The sequence below is a fragment of the Sminthopsis crassicaudata genome, chromosome 5 (genome assembly GCF_048593235.1).
Source record: "Sminthopsis crassicaudata isolate SCR6 chromosome 5, ASM4859323v1, whole genome shotgun sequence".
Classification (NCBI taxonomy): domain Eukaryota; kingdom Metazoa; phylum Chordata; class Mammalia; order Dasyuromorphia; family Dasyuridae; genus Sminthopsis; species Sminthopsis crassicaudata.
In genome coordinates this window covers 88664220-88687858 of record NC_133621.1, presented here as the reverse complement: position 1 = coordinate 88687858, position 23639 = coordinate 88664220, and the positions used below count along the sequence as shown (strand labels likewise).

Sequence of the window (23639 nt, the reverse complement as noted above, 5' to 3'; positions counted from 1 at the left end):
ATATGTTCTACCATGTTGCATAATTGCTGGCATTTCCACTGTTACACAAAAATTATCTGTGTTGACATTCGTTGCAAAAAGAATTGATTATGTCCATTGGACTTCATTATTAAGGGAGGAATAGGAATCTACTACATTTTAGAAAATCTTTTTATAATAAGATTTGAAGAACATAGTTTTTTTGGTCAGCTCTCATTCAAACAAAATTAATTGTAAGGCTGGCATTCCAGTGTGTGATATTTTTCTTTGCTGACTCACTTTTTAAAGGTGTCATCTTTTTAGATAGCTAAAAAAAAGATAAAAATAGTTTTAAACACAAGGTTTTACAAGGGTGTGTTGAAAATTATCTTTGCATGTATTTTGAAAATAAAGCTTTTATTTGGAAGGGAAAACAACAAAAATAGTTTTAAAGAAAAATATTAATTTATATAGTACTCAATTTTTCTTATTTAAAAACACAGGAAGCCCTTTAAACATTTTTTTTTCATTCATAACAAAGGTGGAAGAATAATTGTTGGAGTTGAGAAAGGAAGCTTAAGCTGGAAGGGACTTTAGATATTGGCATGTACAATCTTTAGTTTCTTTTGTCTTAGCTTCTCAAAAAAAAGTCCCAAAATGAAATTATTCAGATATAGGTGGTTATTATGGCAATTAGTCCCGGGATATGAATTGATAATAACAGCTGTTGATCCACCATTAGCAAAAGTAGGATTGTCCTTGAGGAGAAAAAAAGCATGGGATGTTACTGAGAATATAAATGAAGAAGAGTAACTATAATTTCCTAGATTTCTCAAATTGTGTTTTTGGAAATTCCACATGAATGGGAGAGTTCCATAGTTGCTTGTGTAAAAATTATGGGAACCTGGGGATAATTTTTATTCAGATAAATTTCAGAGTTCATAAACATAAAAATAGTGTATTAATGGAATAATGACAAAATCAGGGCTGTGATCATCTCTCTGTGTCTGAAAAAAAGTAGGTCATAGGAAATTAATAAATTAAGGAACTCAGAGGTTAGGGTATTTGAGGGAATATTAATATCTATGTTGAAATCTCTTAGTATAAGAGCATTAGTTAAAAAAGAGAGCCAGACATTGAGCTCTTTGAGGGAAAAAAAGGAGGGAATATCCTGGAAGTCAGTACACAGCAGTTAACAGAATTTTGATTGGAGGATAGCCATGGGTTGAATGAACCTCAAATAAGAAGTTATTGAATTATGATGACAGGAGAGCTTGGAAGTGGCAAAGGGGAGCAAAGAATATTTCCAATTCCATCTCAACCAGTGAATTAGGGGAATGAGAGAAAATACTGGAACAACCAGTACTGAAAAGAGTCATCAAAGAAGCTGTGTTATTCAGGATAAAACCAGGTCTCAGTGTAAGCCTGAAGATAAAAGGAGTAGGAAAGATAAAGATTTTTACCTTTGGAGAGTGCACGTTTCAAGGCCGTGAAAAAGAGTGGATAGTTTTTGAGCAGGATACTGGAGGTGAATGAGAGGCAGGGTTTATGAGGAATGACAATAATAGAGCAGATAAAAAGGGATGAATTTGAATAATGACAGGTGGGAATTCAAAATTATCAGGGTGGGGAGATTATGACCAGGTGGAAGTTTCGTAATCATTGATCAACAAGATAATCAATATCCCTAGAGGTTTGGCTTCTGGGTGCAGTCTTCTTGGGCCATTAGGCAATTGGTCCTCAATAAGAAGGAGTTGATAGAAAGACATTTATTTCTATTCTTATTCTAAAGGCAAGAGTCCACTTTCTTGAGTGATTTCTAGCTGGGAGATCTCAGAAGTGTTGGCTACAATGTTGGAACTGTAATAATGGCCATTTTTTAGTGCTGGCCCAGAAAGTCTTCAAGGAGTTTGGGCAATCAGAAGTGGCACGCTGTTTCCTTCAGAGCAGGAACACCAAATTGCTAGTTATATCATGACTATCCCTTATTTCACTCATTTCTCATTTCTTTGTTACTTAATAATTAGTAAAAATAAAACCAAACCTCAGCAGAAACCTTCTGAAAAACTGTTGCACAATGTTACCAAGAGTTGTAAGGCAGTAGTAGGTGATATGGTAGTTGATAAAATCTTTGCATTTTAGCATATCAGTTATAATTTTGTTTTGCTTCAGTTTGCTTTTTCCTGCTTGGGGAAAGATGAGAGAGAGAATACTTATGGTTAAAAAAAAAGAGAGAGAAAAAAGTTGTCATTTAATCTCAGAGACCTTTATTTCCTTATTTGTAAAGTGAATCAATTGTCCTGGATGACCTCTAAAATCCTTTCCAGCTCTAAATCCACATTCTGTGGTCTTTCAGTATCAGAAGACATAATTTGTCTAGACCAAGGTATCTGAGTTTATAGAGGCTGCTAATTGTTCTCTTACTGTCACCATTTTTCTCTTGAGAGTCTTAACTCTCTTCCCGTCCCACTTTCTGTTCTAAACTCAATTGGATACCAAGTGTTTCAAATTGGCATGGACTTATAGATGGTGGGGCAGTCATCCTCTCCCACTCTCATCAAGAGGCTCCTTTGCTCTTGACCCATCTGTAAGAGTTTGGTTTAATTTCAGAGGAGTGAAAATTCTTCTTGGTTCCTATATGGCATTTGAAATTTCTTTTGGGGCGTTCAGGCATAATAATTCCATTTCATTTTCCAGCTCATTTTACAGATGGGGAAACTGAGGCAAACTCAAGGTCACATAGCTATTAAAAGGCTGAGGCTAGATGAACATAGGAAAATGAGTCTTCCTGACTTGATGTTCAGCACTCTCTCCCTTGTGACATCTGGTCCCCTTCGTTCCCTATAGTCTCTCCTTTCACTTAAATCTTGTAGCCTAGTGACATTGGCTATCTTAATTTTCCATCTCTTAACTCTGTTTTGTCACTGCCTGTACCCCAATGTTCCACCACCCTCTTTTCAGTACTCTGCTAAAATTCCACCTTCAGGAAACCTTTCCTGATTGCCCTTAAGGGCACTCTTTTCCTTCTGTTGATAATTTCCAAATATATACCTTGTTTTACACAGTTATTTTCATGTCTCTCTCATTAAACTGTGAACTCCCTGAGGACAGAGACTGTCTTTTGCCTTTATATATACTTGCTTGCCATATAGAAAATACTTATTAAATTATTATTGACTGACTTTTTTAGCTCTTACTAATTAAATTGAAGGCACTGTACTTAGGTACTGGAGATACAAATTGGAAAGTAAAATAGCCCTTATCAGATAGAAAACCAGTTGCATTTAGCGTATTTAACTGAAAAGAAAATTCACTCTAGAAGAGTAATTACATAAAGCTTAATGTGGATTTCACTTTCACAATTGTTTTAAAATGTGACTCAAATAATAATTTCTCTTAATCTTTAATTAGGTGAAAAAATAATTAATTAAATAAAAGATTAAATAAATTAAATAATTAAATTAATTAAAATTCTTGTGTTTTATTTTGAACCTCCTACCTCTACCTTCATATTATGGTTCCCAAACTGATTTTGTCATGGGAATATTTGGGGAGTTGGGCAAATTGACAGAGTTTATAATTTTTGGAATTTGTAAGGGGTTTTTCTGGGGAGGAGATGGAGAGATCTCTGGGATTAGAAATACTCTTAGGATGTATGTCTGGGGTAGTGTAGCATATATTTTGTTCTGTTTTCAAATTAAAATTTTATTTATGCCTTCTAAATCTTTCATTGTAATAGAGAAAAGAAGGGACGAACACCCTTAAAAGTAACACTTATAGATTATAATTGATAGGGTATATAGCATTGGAATCAGGTAAATTTAGAAGCAAATAAAGGTAATTAAGAAAATTTTTCATACCTCCCTCCATATAATTAATGTTTAAAACATAATTTCATATTAAAATAGAAAAAATATTATCACTAAAATTTATTCATGTAACCATCCTATTTGCATCAAATTGAAACTCAGAATCATACAATCATAGAGTTGCAAAGAATTTCAATGGTAATCTAGTTTATCATACTAAAAAAAGAATCCTCATTACAATGTAACACACAAATGTATGTCTGTAAGTAGTTGATAAACTTTTGTAAGGTTTTTAGCACCATCTAAAGATAATACCATTTTTGTGCTGGCCTTTTGATGGTTGGGATGTCATGAGAAACTGATTTAGTTCAATTCAATTTAATAAACTGCAACCTTGATCCAGACACTGGAGATATAAAGATAAAAATAAAAATAGTTCCTACCCTCAAGATGCTTATATTCTACTAGTTGGTAGTTCTGAAACTTTAAAACATTTTAAATCCAGTTGGTGAAGATTCTTCAAGAATGTCTTTCTGATGATTTTTTACATATTCTAGAAACCATGTTAAAATTCATATGTAAGCCTTTTCCTAGGAAACTCAGTATGTGGCCAATTTTTTATTGAGAATGTAAAGCTTTAAACCTGTTATCAAATTCTGTTACTGAAACAATTTGTTATCTGATTGCAAAGATACTAATTGACAAGGTATTGGAAAACATAGCCAAGAAAACAGGGAGTTTGGAAGGCAGTGTGTGAGCAGAATCTACATCAGGACAAAAGTATATTCAGATATACCCATGCTCTAGATGTTATACCTGTCATAGTTTGATTGGTGCCCTCTGTGAATGATAGTGAACAGACAAGACCACCAACAAAGAAGTGCTGGATTCCAACCAATCTTCATCATGGAAGGAATGCTTGCTGCTACTGGAAAAATCGATGACAGAGTGATATCTAAACATTTGATGTGTGGGAAGCTAAAGTGAGACACAGTAATGTGGATAGTTGAAACAGTACTTTGAAATGATACCAAATTCCATGACAGCATTCTCAGATGGATAGAGGCATTAAACTAAAATTATAGGGTCAAGCTACAAATCAAAGGATACTTGCTATCATAAAGTTTGCTGGTTGAATATCAGACTATTATTCCTATGCACTGGATAAATTACTGTAAGGAATATCTTTAAATACAATATATGGTGATAATTATTATAGCCTTTGATTTTTTTGTTAGTCATAGGTTGCATGTTAGAGATTTGGTTGCTGCCTAGTGGTATTGCATTTTTTGATTGGACTATACTTTAGTCCTTAATGTCTGGTGATCTTCATATTTTATACAGGAGAAGTACTGTTATATCTGCCCTGACATAGTTAAAGAATTTGCTAAGTATGATATAGACTCACGAAAATGGATCAAACAGTATACAGGCATCAATGCAATCAACCAGAAGAAATTTATTATAGATGTTGGTTATGAAAGATTCCTTGGACCTGAAATTTTCTTTCATCCAGAGGTAAGAATTTTTTGTATGAGCTGTACATTGTGTTATTTGGAGCAATAGCACCACCTACTGTGAAAAGAGAAATGTTCAACAAAGTGTCAAATGGAGAAAGTTGGGTATCTGGTGAAGGCTTGTTATACCTACATGTGCAAAATCACCTCAAACGTATACACGTCTACTACAGTAGAAGGAACAGTAGTCTAGGAATCAGGAAATCTGCATTCTAGTTCTGACCAGCACTTAATTATTTATTCTTAGGCAAGTCATTTTATTATTCTGAGTTTCTGTCTCTTTATCTACAAAATAATAGTATTTACCTTATAGAATTGCTGGGAAAAAAGTATAAATAAACCTTGAAAGGCTATAGAAATGTCATCTGTTAATAGAATATGCTGTACATATGTCATCATTTATAATATATAGAATTTTTTCACATACATTATTTTAATAACTTTATGAGATAGGCAGTATAGGTATCACCAACAAAGTAAGTTTCCTAGAATGAAGTGCTGATCATGTCACTATCCCCTTCCTCAAATACCAAAGGATTCCTATTATCTCTAGCACCAAATATAAATTCCTCTGTTTGCATTTAGTCAGATTATGAAAACCTGGTCCCATCCTTTTGTAATTTATTATATAATATTCCTTTATGGGTACTTTACAATCCAGTTAAACTAGCTTTCTTACTGTTCCTTACATGTGACATTCCATTTTCTGTTTCCATATCTTGGCATTCCATGTCTGGGATGCTTTCCCTCCTCACTTCTGCCCCTTGGAGTTTCTTTAAAATTCAACTAAAACACCACTTTTTTCTTGAGGTCTTACCTGGTACTCCCAGTAAATCAGCTTGTCAATAAATAATTATTAAGTACTTTCCATATACCAGGTACTGTGCTAAGTGCTGGTGATACAAAGAAAGATAAACCAATTCCTGCCCTCAAAAAGCTTACATTCTAACGAAGGAAACTACATGAAAATAAGAGGGTACATAGAAAATAGATACAGAATGAATAGAAGACATTTTGAGAGGATAAGATACCAGGATCTGGATTGACTAGGAAAGGCAGCATTTGAGTTGAATCTTGAGGGAAGCCAGGAAAGTTAGAGGGGGTGGGAGGACATTTCAGGCATGAAGGACAGCCAAGTATAGTAGAGATGGGAAATGCAGTGATACATCCAAGGAACTTTTAAGTAAGCCAGCATTACTGAAAAGTAGAGTGCCTAATCATATATCCTTTGATCATTTATCAATTACTCTTAAAAATTTGAGTCAGTTCCCTACATATATTAGAAATGAGATTTTTGTCATAAAAACTTGCTGCAAAGATTTTTCTCATTGACTTATTTTTCTTCTGGTTTAATATTAGCTTTATTTAAAAAACTAATATTTTATAGAATCAGAATTGTCCACTTTATCTTTTGTGATCCTTTTGGCTCCCTAATTTGTTTAAACAATGGATATAATTTGTTTAATTAATGGGAATATAAATACAAAAAGCAGCGACAGCCCTTAGTCTCAAACTGCTTGCATTCTAATAAGGGAGACAAAACACACAAGAGAATTGTGACCTGGGAAGGGCACTTTTATTCTGAAATATACAAAGATGTTCAGTGGGGTTGTGATGGTGGAGATTAGATTTATATATTTCATCCAAGAACAAAGGCAAAGTTGATTCGTGCTTCTACAAAAGAGTGGAATGTATGGGAAGTAAGAGAGGAAAATAGATGCAGTAGTAAGGTAGGTTGGAAAGACTGTGGAGGAGATAACCAGTGAATAGGGTATGAAGTGAACCATGGATGTGATTTGCCTCAAATAGTGGTCACTGGTCAGGACAGCAGGCCATTTCCCCCTGGACATGATAAAAAGAACATTCCAGCCATGGGGGGAATGGCCTATGTAAAGGCATGAGAGCAGGAGTTCTGGCCAGTTTTGCTAGAATATCGAATACTGGAGAAAGAATAATATGTGAACAAATGGGAAGAACCTTAAATGACAGTTTGTCTTTTATTCCAAAAATATTGGGGAGCCATTAAATCTTCTTGTGTAAGATTATGGTATGATCAGATTTGTGATATAGTGTAAAGACCATGGCACTCGAGGGGAACCTGGGTTTGAATCCTAGCTCTGTCACTTACTGTCTGTGTAACCGAGGACCAAATCATTTTACTTCTCTGCACTTCATTTCGTCATTTGTAAAATGAAGGGGCTAGGCTAGATGGGCCTTCTTCCTGTTTTATCATCCTCTGCCTATCAGAGCTGGGTGGAAAATGGATTAATTAGGGCAGTATTTGGAAGCTGGGAGCCAATTCAGAGACTACTACAATAATTTAGGAGAAAACTAGGATGGTTGTGATGTGAATAGAAAGATTTGAAAGATGGTGAAGAGGTGGGATTGACAAGATTTGATAGTGGGTGTGATGATAAAGTCATGGGGGATAATGAAGAATAGATTACTCTTTCTTGAAATAGTGGGTGACTAGAAAAATGGTAGTGTTGACAGAAATAGGAAAGTTTGGAGGAGGATTGGGTTTAGGGGGAAAGATGACAAATTTGGTTTTGAACATATTTGAGTGTGAGATACTTATAAAGCATCAAGTTGGAGATGTCCAGAAGGCAGTTGGATCTTCAGGAATGCAAATGAGGAGAGAGAGAGGCTGGATACATGGGTTTGGGAGTTATCTGCTTAAAAATTATAATTGAATGCATGAGAGCTGATGAGATCACTGATACAGGGTTTAGAGGGTGAAGAGGTTTAAGAGGGAAGAAAACAGGATCCCAGGACAAGACCCTGAAGTACATTCTATTTTGTCTTTGTCTTTGTGTTCCTAGGGTCTATTTTCTAAACCTGACAACAGTGCCTTGAACATAATAGGCATTTAATAAAACATGTTGATTGATTTTTTAAAAAATTCAATTGTATTTTCTTTTCAAGTCCAAAGTCTCTCCCAACCTCCAATTTATTTTCCACTCATTGAGAATACAAGAAAATACAATACCCATCACATATATGAAGCCAAGCAAAACATAATTCTATATTAACCATGTTTGAGGAACAAAAGAGTATTGAAGGAAAAGGGGAAAAAAAAGAAAAACATGTTTCAGATTATACTCTGAACCTACCAGTTTTCTATCTGGAAGTTTATAGTCCTTTACATCATAAATCCTTTGAAGTTATTGTGGGTTATGAGTTACTAAACTTTTCACAGCGGATTATCCTTAACAATAATACTGTTGCTACATAGATTATTTTTAGTTCTGCTCATTTAATTTTGCATAAATTCATATGAATCTTCCTTGATTTTTCAGAAACCATCCCCTTTATCATTTTTTAGAGCACAATAGCATTCCATCACATTCATATACCATAATTTGTTCAGCCATTTTCCAATTGATGGATATCCTCCCAATGTCTAATTTTTTTGTCATCCTCCCTAAAAGAGCTGTTGTACTCTTATCTACTACACCAACTAGCTACCCCAATTTCTTTAGATTATAGATCCAGTAGTGGTATTCTAGATCAAAAAGTATGCACAGTGTTATATCTTTTTGTACATAGTTTCAGATTGTTTTTCAGAGTGGTTGTACTAGTTCCTAATTCCATCAGTAATGATTCATTAACAAGCCTATTTTTTTACATCTACTCCAATATTTGTCATTTCCCTTCCCTGTCATCTTAAGCAATTTGATATACAACTCAGATTTGTTTTAATTTGCATTTATCATTATTTTATTAATGGTTTTGATTTTTTCCTCTGAAAACCTCCTTTTCATGTCCTTGATCATTTGTCAATTGGGGAATGGCTCAAGCTTGTGGATTCATTTCCGCTTTACAGATAAGGAAGTAGAAGTTGAGAAAGGTGACTTATCTAGGAACAGAAAATTGGGATTTTTGTGAAATGATATTTTGAACTCAGATCTTGACTTCATTTCCACTACTCTGTCCTTTCCTATATACTACCTCTCTTGATAATGCTAATTCTACCTATTAATGCTTTTCTATTTAAAAATGCTTCTCTCTAAAATGAAAAAAAAATTCTTAGCCTATTAACCTAGTTTTTCACTAGTCTTTTATTGGACACAGTTTTAGCGATTGTTTTATAATATTAATACTCCACAAATATTATAAGAAATGCTACCTATTCAGGTTACTTATATTTTAATTTCTCTTATTAAGGTGACTCATTACTTATTCATGATGCATTGTTGATCTGTCTTTTTAAATTCTGTTCTAAATTCCCATATTTTATCCTTTGAGGAAGCCAACTTTTTATTTACATTACTCACATATAATTAGGGCTTAATTTGATGTTTCATCCATTCTCTTCCTAATATAAATCATTGAGTACTTTTCTTGAGAATTTTTTTGTTCTTTTATTTTTTCTGAAACAATAATGTAAATTTTCTTATATTCGTTTTTTAGTTTGCTAATCCAGATTTCATGGAGTCCATTTCAGATGTAGTTGATGAAGTTATTCAGAACTGTCCCATTGATGTTCGTCGTCCACTGTATAAGGTAAAACCTGCTTGGGTAAGATGCTTTGGTTTCAGGAGGAGATTTAAAGATGGAAATTATTAGGATGTTTACAAATATAAATGCTGCATACCATTAAAACTATTAATCTTACATAACACTTGGTTACAATAATGAACTTGTTTTAAGCTCAGGAGGTGATTTAATTACTCCTGAGATGCATATGTTTCATTTTTCAGTTTAGGGAATTTATTTTAAGGTAGAAAGTTCTAGAAAGTTCAGCTACAATTACTTTGAATTCTAGTTAGGAAAATTCCAAATGGTTGGGCTCTCTGCCTAATTTTATATTTATATTTAGTTTTATATTTATTTAATATTTATTTTTTAGTTAAGCCTTGGCCTTTTTGAGGTTGACTTTACTGGAAATGTTTGGAAAATAAAATAGCAGATTCTATTATAGTGTCTGTAAATAAGTAGATATTGGTAAGGAAAGTTAAGTAAAAAAACAGCCTGTAAAGAGGATTTCCTTTATCTGGGGCTTTTGCTCTGACATGCCATTAGAACAATGGACTCTCCTTGATAGAAGTGTTATCTGCCACAGCCCAATCCTACCTTAACTTTTCAAAGGTGTACTAAAAGATCATGTTTACTCTATCCTCTTGAATCTAGATGTATAGAATCTCTATATTTAGTTCTCCTGAGATAGTTTCTTTCAAATATATGCTCGTATCTTAACATATGAACAAATCTCTTATACATGGACACTGATTGATTCAAAGATCTGTACAAAGTCCTGTTCATATTCTTGTTTTGTTTGACTAATTCAATTAAGAAGTATTTTTACCTGACAAAGTTAATCATTCAGTCTTTAAAAACAGTATTTTATTTTCCCAAGTACATATAAAAATAGTTTTCAACATTCATTTTTGTTATACTTGTATTCAAAATTTTTTTCTCTCCTTCCCTTACTTCCCCCTTCCCCAAGTCAACAAGCAATTTTTGTTATAGGTTACATATGTGCAAATTTTTATTTGTTTGTTTGTTTTTGCTGAGGTAGTTGGGGTTAAGTGACTTGCCCAGGGTCACACAGCCAGGAAGTATTAAGCCCATATGTGCAATTTTTAAAAACAATTTCCATATCTATCATATTGTGCAATAAAAATCAGATCAAAAGGGAAAAACCATGATAAAGAAAAAAAAAAAGAAAAATTAATCACTTTTTAAGTGGATTGATAATCAGTGGATTATCACTGACTTATATAGATATTATATTATATATATAAGGGTATATATTATATATAAAAGGGTGATCACACTTATAATTAAAGAGTATAATTTTGGGGGGAGGAATAATGTAATAATACTAGCTCATTTTATATAGCACTTTAAACATTTTATAAATACCTCATAAGAACTCTTTTTAGATAAGTGCTCTTATTCTCATATTACAGATGAAAAAATAGACTAATAAAGGTTAAATGTCACTTGCCTAGGGGAAACCAGTTATCTCCCTTCCTTGAAGAAATTGTAGTAATCAGAGTAATAAAACAGTCACCTAACACAGTTCTAAAAGAACTATGACATATCTTGGAAGATATAAATATATATAATTGAGAGAAATACTCCTTAAGAAAAATTTGAATTCAGGTCTTTTTATTTGAATGTCCAGTTTTCTATCCACTTTACTACCTAACTACCTATTACAGTAAATGAAGTCAAAATAGAAAAGGACTTTTGTATTTGGAAATTATTTAGTATAGCAAATAAGGAACATTACTTTCCATTATTGTTTTGTCTGAAAAGTTGTATTTTAAATTGGATTATGGGCATACACATGTAACTAAAAGGTAAAAATAATTATGTTTTTTACAATTTTCCTATATATTCTAATTATAATTTGAACTTGTATTTTTTATGGTTTTATAAGCTTTTGTTTATATTAGAATTAGACAATAATTGTTAGCTTCTTTGTTCCTAATTGGACTTTTGAATAAGTAATGTTCTAGCAGTGTTTTCTTCCTAAATTTCTTTCTGTAGTAATTCTTTTAAAACTTATAGTAAGAAAATTAAGTCAATATTATAGTCAAATAAAAGGATAAAGTTCTGACAAGTAGTTTAGCCATACTTCTTTTTTTAATATTTGCTGGGATAGATCTCATAGCTACCTAATTTAAACTGAGGTAATAAATGATGTAACCTATGGTGTGGAGTTTGTCACCAAATAATGGCAGGCACCAAAAATTGGGGTTCAATCCATATGAAGAATTCACAGTGGTTTTTCTCCCTGGCAAAAAGTTTATTTAGAGGAAATAGGTTACAGACAAAATGAAGGGATACAGTAGACACTGGAAATGGTAAATATGAAATAGAGTGGGAAAGCAGATGAAAGACAAGTTCCTCAGTGGAACTTGAGAAAGAGAGCATGAAGTTGGGACATGCCTTTTGGCAGGCTAAATCCTGATTGGGACTCAGCACCCTGAGAGTCAGTTAGCTGTAAGGAGAAGTGGGGTTGGGAAGCCTAGTAGAGTTAGGGGAGATACCATGAGGTATGGGGTGGGGGCAGGATTAAGAAGAAAGACACCATGAGGCAGAGTGCCATGACTGGCTGATCCAAAGGAAGGTAGCCTCAAAGTCATGGGCCATAAATGGTTTTATAGTGAAATTTTAGTTTCAAGGACATGATTGGAATTCCTGACAGGACATGGCAAGGTGAGACTGCTCCAAACCTCTACAGAGGGTGGGTCTCCACCTCTTCAAAAGCTGGGACCACAGAGCTAAACTGATCTCTAACAGAACCTTCTGCCTGCTTTCCTCAGGGAACAATTCTTTAGAATTGTTCTCTTGTCCAAAACAATATTCAGGGTCCCATCAATAAAGGCTTTACAAATCCTTTGAGTTGTTTGCTCCATACTAAGACCAAGTGATGAATCCTATAATTCTATGGTTCGGTACTTAATTTAAACTAAGCTTTTCAAGTAGGTGACAAAGGCAGAATTTGTGTGAGGTTGAAGCATATACCATTAAAAATTTTTTTTTCAATAGTATTCCAAATGAAATGAAGTTGTGATAAGATGCAAATGATGAGTTTAGTGGTAGTTGTGATGAGGTGTGAGAATTTGGGTGGGAAATCCCCTCTGGTCTGAGGCTCAGGTCCCTTCCAAAAGCATTCAGAAACTGGAAATCTGTGTGGTAAAAAGGGATTTATTGGCACTGAGAGGCCAGCTTGCTAGGAAGATAGACTTCTTAGTGGGTAAGGTCCTGTTAGGAAGATAGCAAAGGTTAACACTGAAAAGAGATTATCTTCACCAGTGGGCTAAAAGTCCTGGTAGGACAGCTTACAAGAAGACAGCTTCCTTGTTAAACATGATCCTGTTTAGGACTTCTGTGGAAGATTCACTTTCAGAATTGTCTTTTATTAACTGTCTGGGGCTTCAATTCAATTCAAAATTGAATGAGATTACTTAATTGGGAATCAGGGTTGACAATGCCTTGGGCCTAGATCTCTATTTGAAAAGAGAACTTATCTTGGGAGTTTGAGCTACTGAGAGTGGTTCTGGACTAATCTTCAACTCAATAGAGAGTTCAACTGTGTCCCTGGCCACGATATCCAATTGAATGGGACCACTTAACTGCTCTGAAGGGGCAGTTCTCCTCTTTCAGAGGTTCATCCTCATCACTTGCCTATCCACATTTAAATGTTGATCATAAACTTTTTCTCCTCAGAACTTTCACTTAATTCATTGGAAAATGTCCTGTGTTACTTGTAATATAGTTCCTTTAGTCCATAATGTGACAGTATGGACAGGTCATAAAATGATATATTTGGAGCTGGAAGGGACTTTACCTAGATTGTCTGGTTCAGCTTCCTTATTTTAGAATTTAGGAAACTGAAACCAGAGAATAATTTGTTCAGAGTCATACCTAGTAGAGTCAGAATTTTATTTTTATTGAAGCTTTTTTTTTTTTTTTTTGGTTATCTTTTTTGTTATTTTCAAACATATGCAAGGATAATTTTTCACTATTGACCCTTGCAATCTTGTGTTCCAATTTCCCTCCCTGCCCTCCACCCCCTCTCCTAGATGGCCAGTAATCCAATATATGTTAAACATGGTAAAAATATATATAAATCCAGTATAGGCATACATATTTGTAAAATTATCTTGCTGCACAAGAAGAATCAGATCCAAAAGAAAAAAAATGAGAAAGAAAATAAAACACACAAACAACAACAAAAGAAGTGAAAATTCTATGTTGTGACCCACACTGAGTCCCCACAGTTCTCTCTCTGGATGCAAATGGCTCTCATCACAAGATCATATAGAACTAGCCTGAATCATCTCACTGTTAAAAAGAGCCATGTTCATCAGAATCAATCATTGTATAATCTTTCTGTTGCTGTGTACAATTGACCCGGGAAACCATGAAACTCTCCTCCCTGACTATGAGGGGGAAAGTCATGGGGGTGAATTCTAACTCTCCTCTGGGAGAGGCTCACCTCAGGGAATCAAGATAAGTGGTTTCATTCTGTTATCTTAGTGGTGACTAGCTGCACCCTCTATTGAGTTGAAAACTAGTTCAGGACCACTCCTGATAACTGGAACTTAAGTGGTCTCATTCAACTGGAAATCTAGGCCTTGGGGCAGTGACAACATTGAAGGAATCTCATTCAATTGAAACCTCAGTCTTAGATCTCTTACAAAAAAGGCAATTTTAAACTCATTTCTTTGCAGAAGTCTAGAGTAGGAATATGCTTTTGCCAAGGGATCTCTTGGCCCAGCTGCCTACTAGGATTCTTGCCCTCTGTGAAGACATTCTTTTCTCAGTGCTAACCTTTATTTCCCTAACAGAACTTTGCCACTCAGAAGTCTGCCTTCCTAGCAAAGCTGACTTCTCAGTGCCAATAAAACTTCCTTTTTTGCCATTAATATTTCAGGTTCGTGAATTCTTTTACGTTGGAACTGCACCTCTGACCAAAAAAGGGGATTCCCACAACTCTGCACCGCCACTAACTGCATCACAATGATCTGGTTCTGTTCATTTCACTTAGTATCAGTTTATATAACTCTCACCTGGAGTTAGAGTCAGAATTTTAACCTATATTGAGCCTATTATCTTAATACCTAGTTGCAATGAACAGTACACACTGCCCTTTCCCTTGAGGACTTTGTAGTAATGAGAGTGTTCTGTTCTCAACATGACAAATGAGAATGATGATGTAATGAGAAGTCATCTAACACAGTTCTAATCTGTAACATATCATAGGAATAAAACATAAAAAATTCGTTTACATTGTACAGAAAGAAATATAAACTGTTCTGTGGTATTGGAATAACTGGAACTAAGTGGACAAAGTCTGAGGAAACTTCATGGAAAAAAAGTAAAACTTGAATTGGGATTTGAAAAAAGAGTTGTAATTTGGTAGAAAGGATTAGAAGATTTTGAGACAAAAGTGAACATGTGATGATAAACCTTTTGCCTTGTGTAGAGTAGAGTGATCTTAGTTAAATAGGAAGTAACAAGGAGCTAATGAGTCATTTAGGAGAGAACCTTGAACAAAGATTTGGTACAATAACACATAATTGAATATATTATGGTATGAGATTGTTTCAGCTTTTGCATTTGTATGGCCAATGCTTGACAACTCAGTAAGGACTTAATACTTGTCAATTAATTTTTGATGATTCTTAAGACAGATTTAGGGGGCAGCTAGGTGGCACAGTGGATAAAGTACCAGTCTTGAATTCAGAGGACCTGAGTTCAAATGTGGTCTCAGACACTTAATACTTCCTAGCTGTGTGACCCTGGGCAAGTCACTTAACCCCAGCCTCAGGAAAAAAAAAAAAAAGACAGATTTTTAAAAAATAATGAAAAACAGTAAAACCTTTAAAAAAAATTTGTTCTGATGAGTAAATTAAGGCTGGAGTAAAAAAATTCCTTTTATTTGCTAATGGAAAAGCAGATACTATGATACACGCATGAATATATCTTAAGGAAACTCTCCTTTCAAATTCAGTTTGCTGATTGAAATGGAAAAGACAAAAACAGTTTTGTGATTTGCATGTGAAGAACCCTTAAGTAAGCCATCCCCAGAGGCAATACACTCACCCTAGGCAAAGACCCTCTTAGCTTCCCATTTGTTCAGGACCAACTAGAAAACTGGGAAACCCTGAATTAGTGAAGCCATATGTAAATTCAGATGAGAATTTGGTAATATATTAGGTGAGCAACATAAGCTAGGATAAAGGATTCAGCCATGAATCAAGGAAGGTGGGTCAAAAAAAAAACACCCTTTAGAGCCTATAAAAGAAAGGCTATAATCTGCCTGCCACCTGATGCTTAGGAAGTAGAGACCATTGAGAGCCTAGCCAAGGCAGCAGAACTGGAGGAATTGCTGAAAATTGTAGGCTGCCTTTATGGATGAGTATAGCATTAACCTGGCAGCGGAGAGGTTCACTCCAGATAGAATGGTATGGCTCTACAGTGCCAGAGCAGGTAAGCAGCAGGAAACGCAGCCCAGCTTTGTAGTAGAGCAGCCACTACAGACTGGTCCAGTGTAGATCTACACCTGTTAAGGATCTTGGTGAAGATTGCCCCTTTAGAACATTGAGACTGGCAGTGTCAGGGTCCTGAGAAGAAAAAGAAGAAGAAAGAAGAAGCAGAAACAATGTGTGCTCCTTGTACTCCTCTGCCATAAAATTTGCTTTATTTCCACTCTCCTTCACAGACAGTGTATTCCTTGGTAGATGAGTACACCCTGGATTTATAAGTGGAATATTGTATAATTTTTGTCCTTATTTTGCCTTTTAAATACATAGTTTTGTTAAGAGTTCATGAATCATCTGGACTGTTAGTGGTAAACACAATGGTAGGGGCTTGGGAGTGATGCCATTTACCAGGGTTACCCCTAGATCGCTGAGGATAGTTGTAGCAACCACTTCTCCAGGAAGTCCTAGCTTTCTAATATGAATGCAAGTTGGGGAAATGGAGAAGCACAAATACACATAAAGAGTAAAGGTGGGGGGGCAGCTAGGTGGCGCAGTGGATAGAGCACCAGCCTTGAATTCAGGAGGACCTGAGTTCAAATGTGGTCTCAGACACAACACTTCCTAGCTGTGTGACCCTGAGCAAGTCACTTAACCCCAGCCTCAGGAAAAGAAAAACAAACAAACGAACAAACAAAAAAAAGAGTAAAGGTAGCAGGATACCCTTTGTATTTTGATAACTATAGATAAGTTGTAGAAATCTAGTGAGAGCAGGGATTGAAATTGTTTTCTCAAGTGTTTCATTATAATGATAGTGATGAGATACTTTTAACTATTGGTAATCTCTGACTCACTAAATTCAGGAGTCTTGTTTCAGGTCTAATTCTTCTTGAACTTTCTTTTGCATTTAACATTATTGATTTTCCCCTTCTTCAAAGTTTCTGCCTTCGACTTTTGTGATGCAGTATTGGATCTTCTGTTACTTCTCTGACTGCTCCTTCATGAGCTCTGCTTGTTTCACTTTTTCTCTTCCCGTTGTTCTGTCTCAAACTTCTCTTTTTATTCTGCATTGTCCCTGGGTTACATGACCTACTCTCACTGCTTCAACTATCAAGTAAAAACAGTTGGCACCAACAGTTTTCTTCAATCTTGATATCTTTCCTGAGTTTCTGATTCTGTGTTATGCACTTTCAGCTGAAATCCCTTAGCCCGTCAGAATCAACATATTAAACTCATGATCTTTTTAAAAATCTTTTTATTCCTCTCTCCTCAGTGGCATTATTGTCCCCTCTAACACCCACTTGAAACCTTTGTACCATTTCTGACTCCTCTCACCTCCATATCTAATGAATTACTAAATCATATCTTGTATACCTCTTCAGTATTTCTCACATTTATTTCCTTCCTTTTTAGTAAAATTGACTTTATTGCACTTTAAGATGCATGAATATCTTATTGGTCCAAGGGTACCAGCCTTGATGTTCTGTTTCCCAACTCTTCATTTCATTGGTTGAAGGTTCTAATAGAAACTTTTCAATTTATAGTGAATGGAATGAATAATTAAAATACTCCCGTGTTTTACACATAAAAGGCACATAATATATATTCATTGAAATAGACATTCCATGTGATATATGAGTCTGGAATCTGGAAAGCTAGGGAGAAAGAGGGATTTTCTATGAAATCTTGATTTTTATAAGTAATCGTGAAGTAGTTACAATTATACTGAATGGAAGGTAGATGGCAGTATATGTTTGCTAAACTAAGGATTGGAATCACTAAAGTTAAACTGAAATTTAATACCACATAATTATTGGAATTCTTGTTATCCAAACATTTATATCTTATTAGATATTAATTTGTATCATACTGATTAAATGCTTTTAAAAACTAAACTCAATAATAGTGGTAAGTCTAGTTTGCTTTTTATTATATCTCCTGAATCAATTTTCTTTCCTTCACAGTAATCTATCAGGATCTCTGTAATGCTTTTATTAGAAATGATCCTTGTAGTATAAAAATTATCTTGCTTAGTCTTTCAATGGCCCATTTGAAATAGTTATTATTGGAATATCTATTTCTCTATGTTTTACAAATAGAGAAACATAGGACATATTCAAACAGTAGATCACTTTTCTAAATCTTAAGTATGACCTGGCAGCATTGGTGTAATGGAAAGAATAGGAGACCCGAGTTTGAATCCTACCTCTCACACTTATTAATTGTGTGACCTTGAAGAGGTCATATAAACCTCTCAGAACTTGAGTTTTCCTTTCTTTAAAAAAGTGGATAAATAACACCTCTGGTGGGGCAGCTAAGTGGCACTAGCTCTGAAGTCAGAAGGACCTGAGTTCAAAGTTGGCCTCAGACACTTAACACTTCGTAGCTGTGTGACCTTGGGCAAGTCACTTAAACCCAATTGCCTCTGCAAAAATAATAATAATAATAATAATAATAATACCTCTGGACCCATACCACAGAGTTTTTGTGAGAATTAAAAAAAAAAGATAATAGGTATTAAGCACTTTATAAATCTTCAAGTGCTCTATTTAGAACAATGTTATTGTTTTGGACCTTAAGCTCTTATCTTAATATTACTCTAAGGACTTATATATCACATGGAATGTCTATTTCAGTGAATATATATTATGTGCCTTTTATGTGTAAAACATGTGAGTATTTTAATTATTCATTACTGGATTATTGGCTTGCATGAGATTACTTTTTTAGAATTGAAATTAAATAATTTACTTTGTAATGCTATCTAATAATTAATAGAAGTCAATATTAGGCAGATTTACTTATTAGTGGTCTTGTTAACAAAAGTACTCAAAAGAATCTTGACAGAGCACTCTTACCTATTGTTTCCTAACATTTCAGTGGTGGATCAGTGATTTGATAACTACATCTTATATAGTTTTTAAGGATATATAGGTAATAAATTGAAGGGCCAGGATTTAAGCCGAAGCCTTCTGACTTCAATTCATATGTACTTAAAAGTTTGTATGTTATTTTTACATAAATGAATTCATTTTATCCTTATAACAACCCTGTAAAGTAGTGTTATTTTTAATATAGATGAGCAAATTGAGATGGCAAGGGGAGCTTACAAATATTATATCATTTTATATGTATACCCTGGGAAGTAGGTGATAGTGTGATCCACATTTTACAGATGAGGAAACTGAGACAGATTTAGGTCAAGTGACCAGGATTGTATAGCTCATTAGGATCTTTGGCTGTTTTTTGAACTTAGATCTTTTAGGCTCTGCTCTCTATGATGGCTCATAGTTCAACTTCTCAACTAGGAAGAATGAGTTAAGTTTTGGACTCATTTGAGCTAACATTCTAGCCATGTAACACAGAAGTTTAGATTCCTAGCTTTTCTACCTTCTACTTTTTGTAAATTCTTGAACCAAATTGAAATGTTCAAATAATTTTTTCACCTGTTCTTTTAAGTCTTGTTCTTAAAACAGTGGTGTGAACAGCAGTGATGGCACCACTTATAATTTCTGCTTCTGAGGAGTCTTATTTTGGTGGATAATTTGGACCTAGGAATTCTGAGCTGTATTATACTAAGTGTCTGCACTATGTAAACTGTGAAAGCAGGGGGCTACAAGGCTGAATGAGTAGGAGTGTATTGACTCTGGTTGGAAATGGGGAAGAGTAAAGCTTCTTTGCTGATCCAGTCTATAAAAGGTATATATCAGTATTCACTTCATCAGAGTTATAGTAGATAGAAGGTAATCTGAGAGGGGAATGCTTAAGTTATAGGAGAGATTGGGAAGATCTCTCTTGCAATTGAAATGAGTATTGAGAGAGCCATTAATGTCAGAAGCAGAGATGAGGGAGAGCATTGTCCAGGAACTATGGACAGATAGAACAAAGGTAGGAAAAAGGAGAAATAGCTTTGTGTTTGAGGGGCATCAAATAGACTTGTTTCATTGGATTATAGAGGCTTTTGGGGGGAGGGAGCAAAGTGTGAGAATATTGAAAAGCTAAGAAGAGACTAACTTGTGTATCTGTTATATGAAGGTACTATATATACCATGTGCTATCATAATCTTGTTTTTGAAAAATAGCTAAATTTGATTAGCATTTCTTAAGCTCCTGCTGTATGTAGAACTTTACGTTAGAAGGTGTGGTATAGGACATAAGTGCCCTCATGAAGCTTACCATTTGCAAGAAGAGATTCACTTATTAGGCATATATGCTAATGCAGTCGAAAGACCCAGGATCAGAATATTTTAGAATATTTCCTGTGGGAACAAAGAACTATAAACAAAGTGAGTATCTGTCATTTGGGGGACTGAAGAAAAACCTTTGACTGTAATAGTATAGTTTTGGGCTCTAAGAAATGATACATCTAAGGAATTCAGGGAAATATGAGAGGATTTATATGAACTACTGAAGAATGAAATGATCAAAACCAATATATACACAATATCACAGCAGTACAAATAAAAAGATTATTAAGAGGAAATTGAAAAAAATCAGTTTAGATTGTAGAAAATAGTGAATCAACAAGCATTTATTAAATGCTTATGAGAACTGTGCAAAGTGCTAGGAATACCAAAAAAAAAGGGCAAAGGCAGCCTCTCCAAGAGCTCACAGCCTGATGAAAGAGGCCTCATGTCAACAATGTACAGTACAAATACTGTACATGCAGGATAACCTGGAAGTAACCCAAAGAGGTAAAGCTCAGGAATGAAGAAGGATTACAGATGCTTCTGTGGAAGGTGGGATTTTAGCTGAGACTTAAGGGAAGCCAGGAGGCAGCAGCCAGCCGGCACAAGAGAGAGAAGTCTGGAAAAAGCTGAGCTCAGATGTGACCTCAGACACTTAGTACTTATGCAATCTTTGTCTCAGTGAGAATAATAGCATCTACCTCTTAGGTGGTTATGAGTCTCTGATGAGATAATACTTGTAAAGACTTGGGGTAGGAGCTCTATAAATGCTTCATTATTATTTAAAAAATATTTTCTTAACTTACTTTCAAAACTTTTTTGAAGTTTGTTGTTGATATTTTTTATATCGACAATTTTTGTTTTGATTTTTGCTTTTTCATCTGCATTATTTCATGTAATTTTTCATATTCTAAATATTTTAATTTTATCATATTAACATATACCATTTGATTGATGTATTAGCACTTGTCTAACTGTTCCTCAATCATTAGAAATTTGTAATACATTCATCTTTTTTTTAGTACAGAATTAAGCTGCCATGTATATTTTTGTACAGATAAGTCTTTCCCCCCTTTTGCTAATATCTTTAAAGTTTATAATCTTTTTTTTTTTTTTTTTTTTTTTTTTGTTTTTCCTGAGGCTGGGGTGAAGTGACTTGCCCAGGATCACACAGCTAGGAAATGTTACGTGTCTGAGACCAGATTTGAACTCGGGTCCTCCTGAATTCAAGGCCGGTGCTCTATCCACTGAGCCACCTAGCTGCCCTAAAGTTTATAATCTTAGTAGTGGATCATTTATTTAAAGGATCCTAATTCTTGTTGTATTTCATATTTTCCAAAAAGATTTCTTCTAGGGTTTAGTTAATGTTCACAGATCCTTGAGCAATGGCATTTGACCTAATAAAAAGTTCATTTTGAAACATATGATGGGATCTTTGTCTATTAAAAGTATTTTTTTTGTCCTTGATAGATTTAGACCCATTTAAAAAGTATATACAGTTATCCCTTCCACACTGTAAGGGTAAAAGGCATGATCTGGAAAATCTGCATAAAACTTTTTGACTTTACCTTTGTATCAAAGAAGAAGTCTGAATTGTTTTTTCTCTTTCTTCTATGGTATGTTTACAGTATATCATTGTAAAATTTGGGTTAGGTATTTGGCCATAGGCTCTGTGTCATCTTCTGGGCTTCATATATTGTCTGCAACTTCTTCAAAATTCATTAAAAATTCTCATTTAATTTTTTTATGTTGATCTGCAGTATGCTATGGAGAACGTTATGTTATGGGGATAACCGTATTTAGTTTTACAGTTCAGCTAACTCTTAGTTCTTTTTTATAATGCTCTTCTTCCTTGTAGGATAAGTAGAGGCTTCTGAATCTGAATTTTACTGTAAGGAGTGTTTAATATTATTACTAATAGTGTAGAAGCCATAATAAAGTCCTTATTCTGTACCTCTTCTGATTTCTCACATATTCAAAAAAACAGAAGAGTGGTACAAATTTGTAGATCTCTATAGATAGTGACTTCTATGGCAAAAAGAATGAATGAAGGAAAGAACATTTATTAAGCACTTACTATGGGAAAAGAATTGTATATACAAATAGAAAGATGGTGAAGAACCTAGCTGTCAAGAAGCTCACATTCTAATAGAAGGTACACTGTAGAAAAGATACCAGATACAAGTCAAATGGAAAGATTCCATGGCCCATAAAGTGCAGCAGAAAAACAGATGGTAATACATCTTTTTTTTTTTTTTAATAATAGCTTGGTATTTTCAAAATACATGAAAAGATAGTTTTCAGTATTCACTCTTGCAAAATCTTGTGTTCCAAATTTTTCTCCCTCCCTCCCCTATTTCCTTCCCTAGACAGCAAATAATCCAATATATGTTAAACATGTGCAATTCTTCTATACATATTTCCACATCTATCATGCTGCACAAAAAAAATAAGATCAAAAAGGTAAAAATGAGAAAGAAAAAATAAGCAAGCAAACAATAACAACAAAAAAGTGAAAATACTAAGTTGTGATCCACATTCAATCCCCAGAGTTCTCTCTCTGGATGCAGATGGCTCTCTTCATCAAAAGTCTATTAGAATTGGTCTGAATCATCTCACTGATGAAAAAAGCCACGTCCATCACAGTTAATCATCACATAATCTCCTTGTTGCTGTGTACAATTTTCTCTTGGTTCTGTTCACTTCACTTAGCATCAGTTCATGTAAGTCTCTCCAGGGCTTTTTGAAATTATTCTGCTGATCATTTCTTATAGAACAATAATATTCCATAACATTCATGTACCATAACTCATTTAGTCACTTTCTAAAAGAGCATCCACTCAGTGTCCAATTCCTTGCCACTACAAAAAAGCTGCTACAAACATTTTTTGCACATGTAGGTCCTTTTCCCTTTTTTTTTGATCTCTTTGGGATACAGACCCAGTAGAGACACTGCTGGATCAAAGGGTATGCACAATTTGATAGCCCTTTGTGCTTAGTTCCAGATTCTTCTCCAGAAGGGTGGATCAGTTCACAACTCCATCAACAATGTATTAGTGTCCCAGTTTTCCCACATCCTCTCCAGCATTTATCATTATCTTTTTCTATAATCTTAGCTAATCTAGGAGGGACATAGTGATATTTCAGAGTTTTCTTAATTTGCATTTCTCTAATCAATAGTGATTTAGAACATTTTTTCATATGACTAGAAATGACTTTAAT

At 34.5% G+C, this 23639-nt stretch overlaps 1 protein-coding gene across 3 annotated transcripts in view; it reads left to right on the top strand.

Moving 5' to 3' along the window:
- ACTR3B (actin related protein 3B) overlaps positions 1-23639 on the top strand; it is an 82705-nt gene that overhangs the window by 45156 nt on the left and 13910 nt on the right. For 2 of the 3 annotated variants that reach the window (XM_074267407.1, XM_074267409.1), the window contains exons 8-9: positions 5112-5285; positions 9698-9790. In XM_074267407.1, coding sequence (XP_074123508.1) covers positions 5112-5285; positions 9698-9790 — 267 coding nt within the window. The remainder of the gene's footprint in view (positions 1-5111; positions 5286-9697; positions 9791-23639) is intronic. The other variant, XM_074267408.1, reaches the window with a different exon arrangement.